Source organism: Hibiscus syriacus, unplaced genomic scaffold (genome assembly GCF_006381635.1).
Source record: "Hibiscus syriacus cultivar Baekdansim isolate YM2019G1 unplaced genomic scaffold, ASM638163v2 tig00112470_pilon, whole genome shotgun sequence".
Taxonomy (NCBI): domain Eukaryota; kingdom Viridiplantae; phylum Streptophyta; class Magnoliopsida; order Malvales; family Malvaceae; genus Hibiscus; species Hibiscus syriacus.
In genome coordinates, this window is record NW_024063339.1 from 149,892 (window position 1) to 167,395 (window position 17,504).

General features: G+C 37.2%; 2 protein-coding genes and 1 pseudogene across 3 annotated transcripts; 2 read left to right on the forward strand and 1 right to left on the reverse strand.

The window, feature by feature from the left end:
* Positions 1–78: 78 nt before the first annotated feature.
* LOC120179830 lies at positions 79–3,693 on the reverse strand (annotated as a pseudogene).
* Positions 3,694–5,092: 1,399 nt separating this feature from the next.
* On the forward strand, positions 5,093–9,960 carry LOC120179822 (adagio protein 1-like). Its single transcript, XM_039185302.1, has 2 exons — positions 5,093–5,535; positions 7,908–9,960. Exons 1-2 carry the CDS (start codon positions 5,312–5,314, stop codon positions 9,511–9,513), a joined length of 1,830 nt encoding a protein of 609 aa, XP_039041233.1. The 5' UTR covers positions 5,093–5,311; the 3' UTR covers positions 9,514–9,960.
* Positions 9,961–10,395: 435 nt separating this feature from the next.
* LOC120179826 lies at positions 10,396–12,103 on the forward strand. 2 transcript variants are annotated; one of them, XM_039185303.1, is made up of 4 exons: positions 10,396–10,743; positions 10,947–11,044; positions 11,663–11,726; positions 11,852–12,103. In XM_039185303.1, the coding sequence occupies exons 1-3, from the start codon at positions 10,470–10,472 to the stop codon at positions 11,711–11,713; spliced, it is 423 nt and encodes a 140-aa protein (XP_039041234.1). In that variant the 5' UTR covers positions 10,396–10,469; the 3' UTR covers positions 11,714–11,726; positions 11,852–12,103. The 2 variants fall into 2 exon arrangements, with proteins under 2 accessions (XP_039041234.1, XP_039041235.1); XM_039185304.1 differs by having other exon boundaries at positions 11,865–12,103.
* Positions 12,104–17,504: the final 5,401 nt, after the last annotated feature.

Genomic DNA, 17,504 nt, shown 5'->3' on the forward strand with positions numbered 1-17,504 from the left:
ACCGTGTAATGCTGTTGGATCGTATCGATGTCGATATTCTTCGGCTTCACCACAGACTCGACATGCCCCTTGAGTGTGTGTAGCTCTCGAAAACAGATATCAGGAATTTGTAATCGTCATTGCCGCAATGAACATTTAATGAACTCCTTTAAAGGATTCAGCTTACCAGTTATCATCTTGACATTCACACCGAGATGAAGAGATTGTCGAATGGTTTAGGCACTGTCATGCCTTGGAGGATCAAACAGAGGCAACAAACCAACAAATTGCCATGGAGTACCTGCACCTTCTTTCATTTTTTTGGGGTACTTGCTGGAAAGTGTAGGAAAATTGACAAGGGTAAGGGGACATTCAATATTGAAACAACATAAATAGTGATAAGAGCATCATGATTATTGGGTAATATACCTGTCCGGCAACGCCTAATGAACGAAGCCCACGCTCGGCAAACTTGTCAATGATAGAATGGACCTTCCTTTTGAAATCTTCTTTCGCATTGCAAAGGGCCAAGATCTGTTGACAGATGCAATATGATCAAATGACACGGAAACTCAGTAAAATATTAATGCAATGTTCATACCGACGGCAAACAAGATTACCTGCTCGGGAGCACCTTTGCTGGCTCGATGCCAGTTGCCATTGGAATCGATGTAAGTTAAAGCAGTTCTCTTATCCACAGGATTGAAAGGCAAGAAATGCATCTCTCTAATGCCAGCTCTTGCCTGTACGTACAAAATATCAAACATAAATAATTCCCTAGGTTATAGAATCAAAATAAAAAAAGAAAGGGTCACGTACCTCCTTAGGGTCAGCAAGCATTCCGACAATGGCAGCATCAATGGCATCTTGATTTTCAATTCTAGAGGCCCTTGCGGCAAGCAACATGACATGCTCCTTATCAACATCCTTTACAAACACCGCGATCAAGTTTTTATGGACACAGATTGTTTAGTGTCAATGTTCCAGTCTTGTCACTGCAAAGGACATCCATACCAATTACCAGCCATTTTTTCAATGGAAGTCATACGCTTGGTTATAGCACCCTGCTGAGACAGTCTATGGGATCCGATGGCCATGGTCACCGGCAAAACACTCGACATAGCAGTTGGAATACCACCAATCAAGAGAACCAATAGATTGTCAATTCCATCCCTGTACTTGCGGTGTTGAATTGGATACATGACTATGATCTCGACCAACATACCAACAGCAATCCAACAAATACAGAAGTTTCCAATAGCAGTGAGCACCTTTTGGAAGTGACCTACTTAGTTGGTGCTGTCCACAAGATGTGCAGCCTTCCCAAAGAAGTGTGCACACCAGTAGCGATAACAACAGCTTCAATTTCACCCTGCTTGCAAGTTGAACCCGAGAAGACTTCGTCCCCAGGATTCTTTATTACAGGAAGTGATTCTCCAGTTAAGGCAGATTGATCAACCTTAAATGGATCACCTTCAAGAAGACGGGCATCGGCCGGGATGATATCTCCCAATTTAATGCTAATGATGTCTCCTGGAACCAGAATTGCTGCTTCTTGCTCACTCCATCTGCCATCCCTTAGCACCTACATTTCAAAGCCAAATAAATTCAAGTTCAGTTTCATCATATTCAAAACAAAAACAAATATGAACTCCTGGAATCCTAATCATTACAAACTATTAAAACTTATTTCAAAGATCCAAATCCGACACCTCTAACTCTATTTATTTCAAAGAAAATGTTCTATAATTTCCTTCGTTTTGGGTGCAAGACCAGCCATAAGAGCAGCTGCTGCATTACCAGCATTGTTTTCTTCAATGAAACTGATTGTAGAGTTGATGACCAGCAAACAGACAATACCAACGAAATCTTGCCATCTCCATTAGCCAAGGCAATGGCCATGATTGCAGCAGCTTCCATGACCTATGACAAGGGATTCCACATGAATCCCAAGAGCTTGAGGATCTTGCTCTCCTGTTCATTTTAAAAGTATAATCAAAAGTTATTATGATTGTGGACGTAATACGTGTTACCGAATATCGAACATTAAAATCCATTAGCATACCTTTTTCTCTTCTAGCTTGTTAGGGCCGAAAATCTGAAGCCTGTTGGCTCCCTCTTCTGAACTCAGTCCTTCTCTGGAACATTTCAGCTGCTCGAACACTTCCTCGATCGGGATTTTTACAAACAGAGTAATTTCAATGACATTTGGATCTCCAATTGTTGATTGCTGTCTATATTTAATGTTTTTTAAATCTTATATAGTATATATTTCCTATTTTTAACGTTTATTCTGAATAAATAATTTGGAAAAAAATATTCTAAATAAAATCATCGTCATTGTAAAAATTCAGTTTTAAGCAATATACAAAAATTATTTTCCCGATAAAACTGGATATTTAGTATTCATTTTCTACGTTAACGAAAGAGAAAAGTAGTAATCTTTAAAAGTAGTTTTTTTTTAAATCTACAGAGAGAAAAAGGGCTAGGAAATAAAGTACCTTAAAATCCACAAAATCTAGCTTTCAAATGAAAACAGAAAAACAGAAACACTTTATTCTGTACAAGAAAAAGATCTGTCACTGTCATGTCATCCTTTCGTTTCTCACGTTTTAAATCACTTTTTTTTAGAGATTACTTGTGGACCTGCCGTGGACATGTTTGGATAGAGAGAAAAAATTAGGGAAAAAATAAATATCATTTCAATCATAATTTGGTTAGATCTATTCATAACTTTACTTTCTATAAACTCTTCAATGATCAATCGATTGAAACATAAATAAATATCTTTTTTCTATACTTTACTTTCTATAATTTGGTTATTTTTTTAGTTTTTTAATAAGAATAATTACATCTGTGTGGCGTGTTCTCTGTCTGTATGACACGTTTATCTATGTTTTTATGGTATATTTTTCTCTGTCTTTTGATAACTTACGTTTTTTTATCATTGTTTACGGTTTTTTGTCGTTGTTTTTGTTTATCTTTTTTACTCAGAATTGAATTTGACATCACCACGTCACGATTGATCAAAACAACACTTATTTGTTATCATGATGATCTTCCATGTTTTGGACCCTCAGATTGATATGGATATGCATTTTGTGTTCATAGATAGTTTCTTACGTCGCTGGTCTTTCAGTAACTTATCACATTTTGTGATTCGTTTTGTTTGTGTTTTTATTTTATTTGAGTTTTTTGGTTAGGTTTTTTTAACCTTTTACGTCATTGGTCTTTATGTTATATAGATGGTTAGTTTTTGTCTCAATATAAATAGTAAAATGTCATAATTATATTATAGGTTTACGGTTATACTTATAAATATTCATTTTAGTGCAGTCCGATGATGTTAAACAGCGTGTAATTGCACTGAAACTGTTTGATTTTATTACTCAAAGAGGAATATCCGCTTGGTTGTTCTACATTGCGTAAAGGCAGTTTCATTGTTCGACATGATGGAGGTAAGCCTTTCCACTACTTTAGTTACTTGTAATGTGACGCTTGATGCTTATGGGACGATGGTTTGATCTCGGGATAAGATTTAGTACTTTCGAATGATCATGGGAATCAGAAAGGCAATCCAATACTACATACGAGTTTAAAGAAAATATTGTTGTTGTGGGAGACTTACAAATAGAGATGGGTATGGTCGGGTCGGGTCGAGTCGGCTTTCTGGTCTGAACCTGATCGAAAAGCATACACTTCCAACCGATCCATTTTTTTTAGATAAAATCCGAATTCGATCCGACTTAAAATAGTATATTTATTAAAAAATATTACTTTTATTCATAAAAATATGAGTTTAATTGAAATAATAATATATAAGGTAAAATTATCTCTAAACCCGAACTTGAACCGAACTTTAAAAAAGAAAAATCGACTCGTTCAGGTCGAGTGCTATGCTAAAATACCGAATTGGTGAAAAGGCTATGAAGTGCTATGTTTGATTGGTGGAAATGAGATGACACACATCTAACCACCCATAAACAACTTCGTGGATAGGTATGCTAAAATTGTAGAAATCCATTCAAAAATATGCAGCCAGTCCCTATACTTCCATTTATTTGTAAAATCCACAACGCCAAACTATCTGACAAGTCCCTCTATTATAGGATCGATTTTAGTTAGTCTATTTACTAATTAAACGAATCGATTCAATCCTTCTGTTATAACGATCGGTTAAAATTAATCTCTATATGATTAAATGGATCAAAGTATATTTTTGTTACAGATAATAAGATATTTGTAATAATAGAGGCATTAATTTTATCAAAGTAATAATAGAGGGACTAATTTGAACTAATCCTAAAAACTTTTAAATGATTGCTTCATTTTAACCATCCATGCAGGGCCGTTGTTATAGGCATGTGCTACCGACCTGGCCCGCCTAAGGCCTGCCTAACGCCTGTCTATGGAAAACTTCAATTTTCAGATTCATACTAATTTTGATTTGATTTAAGTGTTTGTATCACTACAAAATAAATTATTTATATTTAGTCATATCATTACATAAATCTTTGGACCAATTATAGTAAACATCCTCAACTACGGCTCAAATTCTGAATTGCTCCCTACACATCAACCGTTTTAATTGAATCCTCAATGCTATCAATCAAATATTTTCATTTTATTGAAGCTAATTTAAGCATTAAACGACTGTGTATCCAATTTTAAATTAAGTGCATACATATTAGGTTTTTACCTTGGGACCTAAGAAGTATTTAAATATGTTTAGGACAAAGACTTATGCTTCAAATATTCAATCAAAAACTTTAAAATTTTAGGGATGAACTTATCGAGCGGTCTCAGAGATAAAAAGAGATGGTTTTCTCTTTGGGGGGATTTTATTTTCGAGTAATTGTGTTTGTAGAGCGTATATTCATTGTCAATATGTAAAGAAAATTTTGAACTGATATTACATTGTAATCACCCAATATTATTAAAAAGAATCAAGGATTAATATAAAATTCAGGTCATAAATTAGGGACTTATGGGTGAATTAACCCATTAGATCAACTCGACCATGAAAGAGAAAAGCATGTGCAGATTTTTTGACACAAAGCAATAAAAGGAGGAGGTGAGAGAGGAGTGCACAGAACTATCTGTGCAACCCGTTTTCTTTCTTCCCCCTTCCCCTTTTACTTTGGCCTTTGGCTTAAAAATTTTCACCAAAAAAACACCGCTCACCACTCAAAAATATATCTGAAATCCACATCTCCCCCTTTCAGGACATCTCCAATTCTCTCTAGTATCATTCTCTTTCATTTCCCCCTTTTATTCATCAGCTTCCATGGGTTTCCCCCCTGGTTTAAGCCCTTCTTAGAGACTTGTATAGATGGAGTGGGATAGTAATTCCGATCTGAGTGGGGACGAAGACGAGGGCTCCGTCTTCAACGTCGGCGACCCACTTCCTTTCCCTGTCGAAAACTTGCTTCAAACGGCTCCTTGCGGCTTTGTCGTCACCGATTCTATTGAACCCGACCACCCCATCGTTTATGTCAACACTGTCTTCGAGATGGTTACTGGGTATCGCGCTGAGGAGGTTATTGGCCGCAATTGGTTAGTTCTTTTTATTGTTTTTTTTTGGCTTGGCTAGGTTGGTTTAGAATTGTTACTGGTTTTTGTGCTTCATTTTTATTGGTGTATTACTTGAGATTTGGAATGATGTCTGGTTTATAGTTTTGTTTTCTAGGTCGTATATGAAATGGGAATCGATTAGAATGTGTTTGTGGTCTCTGGGCCTTGAAATTTATTGGATGATGAAAACCCTTATTGAATTTGTCTTTCTTTTTTTGGTTAATTACCATCCTTTAGGGGGGATTTTAGTTATGCTGTGAATATTTTCGAGTATATTCGAGATAGGAAGTGCTAATTTTCCTTTTGCAAAGAGAAAGCAAAAATTACTTTGCAGTTTAAAGAATTTAGGTTTGGGAATCCCCTTTTGAAGCTTCCGAACTAGGGATTTTTCGGTTAAAAGAAATGTTTCAAGCGCTCAAACGTTTATGTTGCTCCAATTCTTCATTTTGCTTCTAGTACTCATGTCCGAGATCCATCTGTTACATATTTGGATTTGAGTATGGGGATATACCACTCTAAATACGTGGGAAAACTTAAAAGAAAGTTGAACACACAAATGTGGTCCTGTGGACTCACATTGGAATCAAGTAATGTACCTAAACATGTACACCATATCAAGTGTTTAGCGAAGCCCTTTATCATCTATCCCGAACTGACTTAAAATTGATGGCGGTGGAATTGATTTCCTTAACTTAGAATGTTTGAAGTGTTGCAAAGTAGATATTAACTAGGAAGTAATCCGCCGTGAACTTTGGGTGTATACTTATCGGCCATAATTCACTGGGATGTTCTGTCGTCTTAGTAAGAAAGGGAAGGTTGAGGATTCACACGGCGTGAAATATCACGTTGCAAGGATTCCTTGAGGCTGTCTGACTAAAGGATTGTCAACACAATGAGATGTTGTTTAGTTCGAGTAGAGCAACCTGGCATTCGCTAGAAACAGATCTGCAACTTGATTGAATCAACTTTTTTATGGGTGCCTGTGTGTTCTTGTTTAGCTCGTCGGTAGGATAAGGGATCGGAAATGTAATGCTGGCAACATCTTGTTGATTTATCTATGCATGGGTTTCGAACTTCATCTTGATTGTGTTGGGCTTTCAAGCACCTAATTCATCCTACATGTTGACAATAAAGGTTGTTGCTCAAGAGGGCATCTTTAGGTTTTATATTATATTTCCTATTATTACTTTCTAAAGAAACCACCCTTTGATTTTATGGCATCCTTCTTTAGGTAACCATTCCTGAATCATAGCAATCAGAAAAGAATTGAAATGTTCAATGTTTCTGATATAAATTGTATTGACTACAGATTTGAGTTTTTAGCCTACATACCAGCATTTAGTAAAATGATGAGATGAAGAAACATTTCTATGCTATTCTGTTTTCTTGGAATTGTGGATGATATCTTCCTCGATATGTTGAAGCTTATATGAAGGGAGACAGGAGAAAAATATGTCAATGGGACCATAGCTGGCTACATTGTTCTAACCGACTTACTACTGCTTAGCTTATTAAGTTGATGCAGTATTTTGGGAAAATTCGAAATGCATGATGCATCATAATGTAATATGACTGAAGATATCTTGGTAGTTGTATATGAGACTGTTTTGTATGCGCGTCAAAACTATCTTGGTAGTATCATATGAGACTCATTCATGCTTGCTTGAGGAATCATATTGCTGTGGTGAAAAGTATTTTTTTAAAAATTTTCAGCCTCTCATCATGGAATAATGTGGATCTTGTACGAAAGCCTTCTGGTGAACAAGAATTTAGCTTTGGTTTTGGGCTGTGAAAGAGCAATTGCTTGGGGCTTGATATTGAAAGCTTAAAATGGATGTAGTTTATATTCACTGCCACTAGGAAAATTTGAAAAAAATATCACCTTTCTACTTGTCAGCCTCGGGACAAATTGTTTTCTGGAGAATTTTTATAAATATTTTGAAACAGAAAATCCTTAAATTTAAAGTTATTTTGATATTGGGACGATGAGTTTTATGGATGCTGCACATCTCTTGACAAGGAAAACTTTCCCTTTTCTTGTTGAAGTTGTCGGCGAGTATCTGAGCCTATTATTTTTGAATCTTTGTTTTGTTTTTGCATATCTTTGCTACTGTTGAGTTAAATATGTCTTTTTAAATGTGTTGGTTCTATGCTGAAATTGGATGGACTCAATGAACCAATCGACTTCTGGTTAATTTCTACTTTCTTTGTTGATGCTGAGGTCTCTAAAGTTGCATATCTGTGTACTTAAGTTATGCTTCTTACCGTTACTTGTAGAAAGAGAAAAATAATATTTAATGTTCACCTTGTGACAAGTTCTGCGTTGTTCTGACATTTGTGTGGTTTTGTTTCAGCCGTTTCTTACAGTATAGAGGGCCATTTGCTAAAAGACGACATCCTTTGGTAGATTCCTCAGTAGTTTCAGAGATACGGAGATGCCTTGAGGAGGGTATTGAATTCCAAGGCGAGTTGTTGAACTTCAAAAAGGACGGGACTCCTTTGATGAACAAACTGCGCCTTACTCCTATATATGGAGATGATGCAATAATCACTCATGTTATTGGGATTCAGTTCTTCACAGAAGTGGACATTGATCTAGGTCCAGTGCCCGTATCTTCAATAAAGCAATCTATGAAGTCATCTGACCGTTCTCATTCTGATATTTCTGCTTTTCGACCTGTAGTGGTTGGGGACCGAAATGTGTATCGTGGGTTTTGTGGGATACTGCAATTGAGTGATGAGGTATTATCTCTCAAGATACTTTCACGACTGACTCCAAGAGATATTGCATCTGTTAGTTCCGTCTGTAGGCGACTAAATGAAATGACAAAGAATGAGGACCTTTGGCGGATGGTCTGTCAAAATGCATGGGGTTGTGAAACTACACGTGTTTTAGAGACGGTTCCTGGTGCAGAAAGACTTGGGTGGGGTAGGCTGGCAAGGGAATTGACAACTCTTGAAGCAGCTGCATGGAGGAAGCTTACCGTTGGAGGGGCTGTTGAACCTTCAAGGTGCAACTTTAGTGCGTGTGCTGTCGGGAATCGAGTTGTACTTTTTGGTGGTGAAGGAGTAAATATGCAACCGATGAATGACACCTTTGTATTGGATCTAAATTCAAGCAACCCAGAGTGGCAACATGTCCAAGTGAGTTCCCCTCCACCTGGTCGTTGGGGTCATACACTTTCTTGTGTGAATGGGTCTCATCTGGTTGTATTTGGTGGCTGTGGAAGGCAGGGCCTACTCAATGATGTTTTCGTGCTAGATTTGGATGCAAAGTCTCCAACCTGGCGAGAGATCTCGGGATTGGCCCCTCCACTTCCAAGATCATGGCACAGCTCCTGTACTCTTGATGGAACCAAGCTCATAGTTTCCGGTGGTTGTGCAGATTCAGGAGTACTTCTTAGTGACACTTTCCTGCTTGATCTTTCAATGGAGAAACCTGTCTGGAGAGAGATACCAGTTGCATGGACCCCACCTTCTCGTCTGGGTCACACACTGTCAGTATATGGTGGTCGGAAAATATTGATGTTTGGAGGTCTAGCTAAGAGTGGCCCTCTCCGGTTTCGTTCTAGTGATGTCTTCACAATGGATTTAAGTGAGGAGGAACCGTGTTGGAGATGTGTAACTGGTAGTGGCATGCCTGGTGCTGGAAATCCTGGGGGAGTAGCTCCACCTCCGAGACTTGATCACGTTGCCGTGAGCCTTCCCGGTGGAAGAATTCTCATCTTTGGTGGGTCTGTCGCTGGTCTTCACTCCGCTTCCCAACTTTATATCCTGGACCCAACCGATGAAAAACCTACATGGAGGATACTGAATGTGCCCGGACTGCCACCTAGGTTTGCTTGGGGGCATAGTACTTGTGTTGTCGGCGGAACAAGGGCTATTGTACTCGGTGGTCAAACAGGCGAGGAGTGGATGCTAACCGAGCTCCATGAACTATCGCTTGCCAGGAATGTCTGATTACCTGCAGTCCTGACCAAAAGATGATTCTGCAGATGCATATAATATATGTTATAAAAGAGTCGCGGTTCGAAAAACAAGAGTCCACAAGATGAGATTGAATTCTGAGAACAAACTGGATTGGTGAACATCCTTAGAAAATAACAATCCTGACAAACATTCTTCTGGTCGTGTGAAACATGTTCATGTCCCGAGGCTGTTCTGGTCCTGCTGGCTGGCACGACAGGGGCAAAACTCGGAAACGATTGGCTTGAAACATGTTTGGTTTTTTTGTAAGGTTTGGTATGAGCCGTCTAACAATGCTCACAATGGTTTATTATTGCTTCTTAGGATGCTAGTATTTGATACAGATACTGAAACAAGTTAGGTTCTTTATATATTTTATTATACTATATATATTTGTAGGCTCTGTAATTAAGAACAGAGGATGTTGCATGTTTATATTAACCTGTTGTTTTAATCTTTGATTTTGTAAAATCAGAATTGATTAGTATTGTAATATTATAAATATTTTTAGTTAAATTTAAATACAAACTCGAACAACTCGTTGGATTCGAATGTTAAACTCGACAAAAATTTAAATAAAACTAAAGCTATAAAATAGTACTCGCTAGCCCGATTCACTCGTAACTTTTTGACTCAAATCGATTCGATCGAGTACTCAGACCCTAAATTATTTATGTATAGTGGGACTCAATTTTAAGTAGCAGAGATATTAGTCCCTAATTAATAATGGGCAACAATTGGTGTTTCAGATATTATAAAATGGAAGGACTAAAATTGTAATTAAACCAGATAACTTAAACGGTGAAAGTACAATAATGAGAAAGACTATTAAAAGCAGCAGCTGTTTTTCTCCACTCGGGTTTCGTGACATTAACACTCCGTTCTTCTCAGCTTTACTTTGCTCTTTATCTTCACACACTTTCACTCTCCCTTTCTTTTCCTTTATCAAAATGCCGATCAAAAGGGATCCGTCGATTCCGCCGCCGACGATTGGCAAGATCGGTCCATACACCGTCTTCATTACCCCTCCTTCCACCCCTTCTCCCGCTGAATCCCCTGTTTTTCAATCTCCCACCAAGGGGGCGCCGCCGCTTTCTCCTCTCGCTCCTCCTCCCGTACAACCGCCGCCCCAGCAGTTTGACAAGTCTCTTCTTTCTTGTGAATCGTATTCCGATGGCTCTTTTCTGGGTTTCTTCAAAGACGCTGCCTTTAAACTCCAAAACGGTATCTACTTTATTTATTGGAAAGACGTATCTGGGTTTTAAATCGTAAAAAATAATTCACTTTTTGTATCCTGTTTTCAAGTTTAAAGCAGAATCGAGTTGGGTTTATCTATGGAAGCATAAGAAACAGCTCAATTATGTTCACACTCGGTTCATTTTGTTAAGCAATGAACAAAAGAAATCACTGGGTTCTTTTTTTGGTAGCTCATTCAAGCTTGGATGATCATTTAGCGCGCTGGTTTGGTTTAAATCAATCGAAGTATCAATGGGCATTGGATGATTATTATGAGAGCAAGGGACTGGTAAGTGTTTATAGATATTCGTTTGATGGTTCGTTTTCTCGTGAAAATTTTAGGTTTAAACTCTTTTGGTGGTGCTTTTTCTCTGGAAAATTTAAGTTCCCAGATCATAATTTTTATCTCCTTTTAGTTTGGTATTAGGCTACGTTTGGTGAAATCAAAGTACTGCGGAAGCTACCTGTGAAGTAGCTTATAAGCAATTACTCCTTTTGTTATAAACAATGATATGTCTTACATTATGATATTGTCATACACATAACATTCGACAGTTCGGACTTATGTCCGTAGCCGACCGTACTCCGTATCCGACCCTACTCCTTGATCCGATGTGGTATAGTTTTGAAGTAGTACTACTCGAACTTGAAGCAGTATTTGATTTTATATGATCAGCTTAATGTCTAAAGGTGATTAAACCTATTGAAGTGCATGGCTTCTAGTTATACTTCGGAGATGCACCATGGAAGTAACATTGATGTTTTGACGGAAAAAACTGTTTGTGTTATTGTTTTCACTGTGTTAAGTTTACTTTTCGTCATATGCAGCTACACAATGCTTAGGATATTGACGTCGTTTAACATTTTACTGAAATAAATTCAACATTTTACATCATTTTTATTTCAGGAAAAGGAAGGTAAAGTGAAAGATATGTCGAGCAAAATACAGAGTGTGTAGCATACTTGTCCTGGTAACCAAAAAATTCCGGCATCCCTGTTCTTTTCCTTTTCTAATGTCATCCTTTTCGAATTTTAGTTATATATGTAGTGCGGATGTTCGAAGTTCTGATTGCCCTGAATTTTTCTGTTTCTGCGTGAATTGCACCAAGGATGGTTGTTGCTTCGGAAAGACATCCGGATCTGTGAAGGGAACTTAGTTGAAGTCTTAGGATCAGATCGGATTGTATGTGCTTCTCTTCCTTGTGTTAAAGTAGCTAACTGAGCTTGCTTTTGTGTATTAGGATCGGAATCGTATGCGCTTCTCTTCCTTATGTTAAAGTAGCTAACTGTGCAGGACATACTCTGTCATGTGTTGTTATTTTATTGAAAGCATTGTCTTGCTGCCTAAGTTTCTCATTTGTGTTTACGGGCAATTGAGGCGATAATCTTATCTTGTGTTATTTGGACTGCGATGACTGGGAACACGAATAAGAACAAAAGGGAGAACGGACACACGTGAGTGGTCTCGCATGCATTTCTCCGGTCACTTTTGTCGTGTCTCATGTCAGAAACACCATTGGAATAACTTAAAACCTTGGTGAAAGAGCCAACAATTGCTATACGAAATGATAAGAAAATTCTGGGATTCTTATAAGATCATAACAATCACAAAAGCAGCTAATGGTGAAATGTAAAATATCATTGACAGTCTACATGAAGAATATAATGGGTCTAAAGAATGATTGTTGACATAGACCTTAATCTGGTTTGTGCTCGGAAATGATCCATTCATGTCAATGCCAAAGTCTAATGCAAAAGGCTGCTGGTACAACGGATGATCCCTTGCTCGAGATACAATCAGAGAACGTGTCCACGAGCTGCTCTGCGAGAGATGCTGAATCTGTGATGAAGATATCAACAAGGACCTTCACGATCCTCACCTCCCGCGTGGTTGCTCTCAAGCTGTACCAGGTGAGGAATTTCTGCCTGAAGTTCTTCTCGATATGTCCCTTACACTCTTAACCATTTGATCACCTTCATGTAATGCTTGAAATCCGTATCTGAGTAACCGTTTTCTAAACATTCTTCGTCTTGCTTTTCTCCGATTTTCTTCTTTGAGGCGCTTCGCCTTCCATCTAGAGGATCTTCTCCTTTCCCAGTCCCATTTCCGCAGTCCTTGCTACTGGATTTTGATCTCCCTCTTCTTCCTTGTCTGTTTTTAATTATTTCCATTCTGCGGGAGTAATCGGCAATCCAACTTCTGAGCAACCGACAGATGGAAAACATTCGGTACCAGTCTCCAGGATGGGCATTTAACCCGAGTCTGACGGATCGGGTCGGGTTTTTAATAAAAAATTCAAGTTCACGTTGGGACGCATGAGAGAGAATATCGGGTTCAAGTGAAAAATATCCGGCCCGACTCGATACAATATAAAATATTTACAAAAATGTGAATCCTATATATATTATTTAGGGTTTTGGTTCCTTTCATTTTCCCACTCAGCTTCTGCCGCTCCTTTACTTCTTTATTTTGTTCGTTTTTTTTTTCATTTTCCCTTCTTTCTTTTGAGCTTTGTTTTGATTTTTCTCATAAAAACGCCGTTTGCCGTCTCTCTCATCTAACATTTACAACAATTTTTTTTGAAGATTTTACGAGGTTTTCAGATATCTGAACGAAGATTCAAGTTTGCATGTATTTTTTGTGGATTGATTTTCTTCTTCTAATTTTTTTGTTTTGTTTTTGGGATTTTTTATAAAATTTACACATTTTTTTCATAATTTAGATTTTCTTTTCCAGTTTGCTTTATTTTGAACTTCATTTTTATGCTTGGTTGTTTGTTTAGTTAGTAAGAAAATATGGGAATAGACAATAAAATAATAAAAAAATATGGAATTGATCGGGATTTTAGGTTGGATGTCGGGTCGCGTGGAATCTTTCAAAATTGGAGGCGGGTCGGGTGACTAGACGGGTGGAGGGTGACACTTCTTAGGTCGTAGTCGGATGGGTCAAAAAATCCGATCCGACCCATGCCCATCCCACTCTCCACCGGGACATACGAGTTATTATCAGTGATTGTCTCCTCAGTAATCCGGTCCCCTGATGTGCGCCTTTCTCAGCATTTCGTGGATCGGTATCAAGCATAGGACCAACTATCTCCATCGTGTGTTCCTCACCCGACGTCGGAACTGCTTCTGCCAGAATTCCTTCCTCACAGAGGACAGTGCACTTTGCAGCACCTTTCAATAGATTCATTGAAACCATGCGATCCGTATCCTTGGAATATATACTGTACTTCTCTGCCCGGTTATCGTTTTGATCACTGTATGGAGTAATCTTATTAGTTTCATCCTCAACCGAAGATGAATTCGAAAGGCTGCTATAGTTGGTTGCTGGGCTTTGACTTCTTTCCATCATCGGACAGCTTGGGACTTCATTCCCACCTCAGCATGTTGAAATCGGAACTTCCCATGGACCGAACTCTCTTATACCATTAAATGCCATGACTTTGAAAAGATATTCCATAGCTGGAGTCAGCCCCGCAACAGCAAACCTTGCGTTCGGCACCAACATGGTGCAAGTTGATTTAACTGGGTAATCCCGATCACAAGCCTTACGATGCCATACTTGTAAAGGTTCTTCAGAACCCAAAATCACAGTAACGTAAGTTGGACGAACATCACTGTTGCTGGAGAAATTGAACATGAACTCGCTGAAAAAGGATGAGTCGATACATAAATCAATAAAACAAAATCCCATAGAAAAATTGTTTTGACGATTGGAAATTAAAGAAAGACACATGATTAGCACTTCATTCGAGATAATGAAAACCGTTCAACTATGTGTGTTGTAAGCTAGAGATTACCTGGTATTGAATGTGTAACCCCCTCAGACCGATGCGGATAATCCGATTCGATCTGGAGTGTCACATTAGGGCCACCGGAGCGACTCACTGTAAAAATAGCAGAAAATTTAAAACTTTTATTAAAACATGTAACTCATAATTGCCTTATCAGCATTCAGAAATAAAAACAGATTTTTCAGACTCGTATATAAAACAAAATACAATTACATGCCCCCTAATCACATGTACCATACTCTGTAAGCAACGCCAGAAGAACTCCCTTATTGATATCAATAGCTGCACTGGTACAATTCTTTTAACCTGCAACGATGAGTAACAGAGTGAGCTTTGAAAAGCTTAGTAATACAGAACTACCAGATGATGCTGAAGAACGTGCAGATACAAATAAACATATATTTCCTTATTGGTTCCGAACATCTACAGATTTTTATGCTGATCGGAGATCCTATTGATATTTCATATGTTAACGGACAATGAGTTTTTAGTTCAAATAAATACTTTGAATGCTTGAGTTTAGGAGATCGGAATAGGTTGTCTTGTGTGTTCCCGTAAAACCAGTAAAAAGAGACAGATCTTTTAAAACATATATATATACCCCCATCACATCATAAATGTGTAGGTTCTCCAGAACCATACACCCAACCCAACACATCATATAAGACCCTGAGCACAAAGCCGAGGAACCTGCGGAAATACTTCATTCAACAATACCCCCAATTAAAACATTTTTTCAGTCATTAAACGGAGATATCAGAAATCAAAACAGAATTCAGAACAGATATCAGAACAGAATCCAGATCAGAAATCATAACAGAATTCAGGTCATATATCAGATAAAATATTTATATTTTTAGGGAACACACCAGAGTTTACAGATATTATTCAGAGATATTGGATAATCTTATCGGGTAGAGAGACACAAATCTTCAGTTTACCGATAGAATGTCGGAAGTTAGAAAAACTATTTGAAAAGTTCATTAACTGACAGAATCATCAGTTATTCAGGATATAATTTATCGGGATTATCTTATTTGAACACTTTTCTGAATCTCTACGAAATTTGAAGGTATTCAGAATCTTTATAATCTATGACGATTAATCCGATTATCGAACAACTCCAGATGAATAGCTCCTAGAACCAATACTTATTAACTTGTCAATTCATTAACCTTCCAAGGTATTTACTCTTTAATACCAAATATTCTTATCCACAGACCATCTTCTGAGTCGTTACTGAATAAATCTTAAGGAGACAAACAAATATTTTAATTGTCTTTATTTCATTTCCATGTTTCAACTATACCAGGAAATACTGACGTACTTGATTTGTGGTTCATAATCCATAGGGATGATACATCATATAAGTTCATCCGAGTTTCCAAACTTATTCCAATCTCTTACTTAATCCTCAGTCTTTGAGGTTACTTAGTTCATTTAACAGTCAAGTCATTTATAATTACATCAGGGTTTTCTATAGTAATTCAGGCTTTTGAATTTCATATACATATTGCACTTCCGTTAAATTCAATTTGGTAGTCGTAGTTGATTTGTCTAATGAATATCCACTTCTTGATATTGAATGCGATCTAAAGTTTAGCTGAGTTGAATACTTCCAAAACTATCATCAAGCCACACTTGAGAAGACGAACACGCATTCAAGTAATATCTATATCGTCCATGTACTGACATATCATTACAATTGATCAACTCACTTAAGCTGTGTTCCATAACTTTTAAAGGTAGTCCAACACCTATGCTTATTTGGATTACTTAATTAATCCAAGACATTTACTTATTCTAGGTCATAAGGCATTTTGGTCATTTTGATGCTCATTCTTATTCCATTCATTTCAGAGCTCGAGGATATCCAATCATTCCCGAGCTTGGTGATATTCTTGGGTCATTTCCATTACAGGGGTATTTTGGTCATTTTACAGATCTACGGTATTTCAATCTTTTCCCTCCATCCGGTCTTATTATTTAATTCCAATTTATCATCTACTCCAGTACTTTTGAACAATTCTGATAAAAGAGCACCCTCCGATAAATTGTTCTTCAGGTATTTACTCTTAACTCGGATATTTTCGGGTCAAGTGCCTTCTCGGATTTTACAAACGAAATATCTTGAATTTTTATTTACAAAGACAGGATCTTAATAATTAAATTCGTACTTAATCTAGTTAAGTACAAATCCTCAAAGTACTTTCTCCTTCAGGATCAACTCTGACTATTTTACCTCTCAAGGGTATTTTCGTAATTTCTTAACCAGATAATTTTGATATTAGCGCTTAACGAAAATAATATAATATAGAGATCCTATGATTAATTGCTTCCTCGAACATTCTTTGATCTTGAAATGATTCCTTAAAAGACTTCTAGTATCTAGCATAAACCTTCTTGGGGTTAAAAACCGGTTATCCATAATTTTCAAGTAAAACTAACATTTCTTATGCACATCAATAGTTTTAGCAGATCAATAATTATTTTCAGATTTATTAATCCACTTACAGGGACAATTCTTGTCATTTTCCAACATAAGGGTAATTTCATAATTTTACCTAATCGAAAAATTCTCATAATTTATCATCTAAGTACCTCTAATGAGATAAATTATAATCTACATATACATGGTTGATTCTTTTATCACTTAATTCCAGAACTTGTAATTTAATTCCAACTGTCCTCCAATTTCTTATAATAGTCATCTGAGCCATATTCAGTTACCTACTTTCTATCGTATTCGTATCTAGTGTAGATCTTCATTAATTACACATATGAGACCAAACATTTTCATTCATGCATTTACCAATACCGACATGTTCTATAAAGTATAAAGAGATAGTAAAGTATTACATTGATTTCCGTGCAATATTGATCAACCATAAAAATTCCATTTGAACGTCTTTGATCTTCAATTCAACTTCCAATAATTCCTCAGATACATAT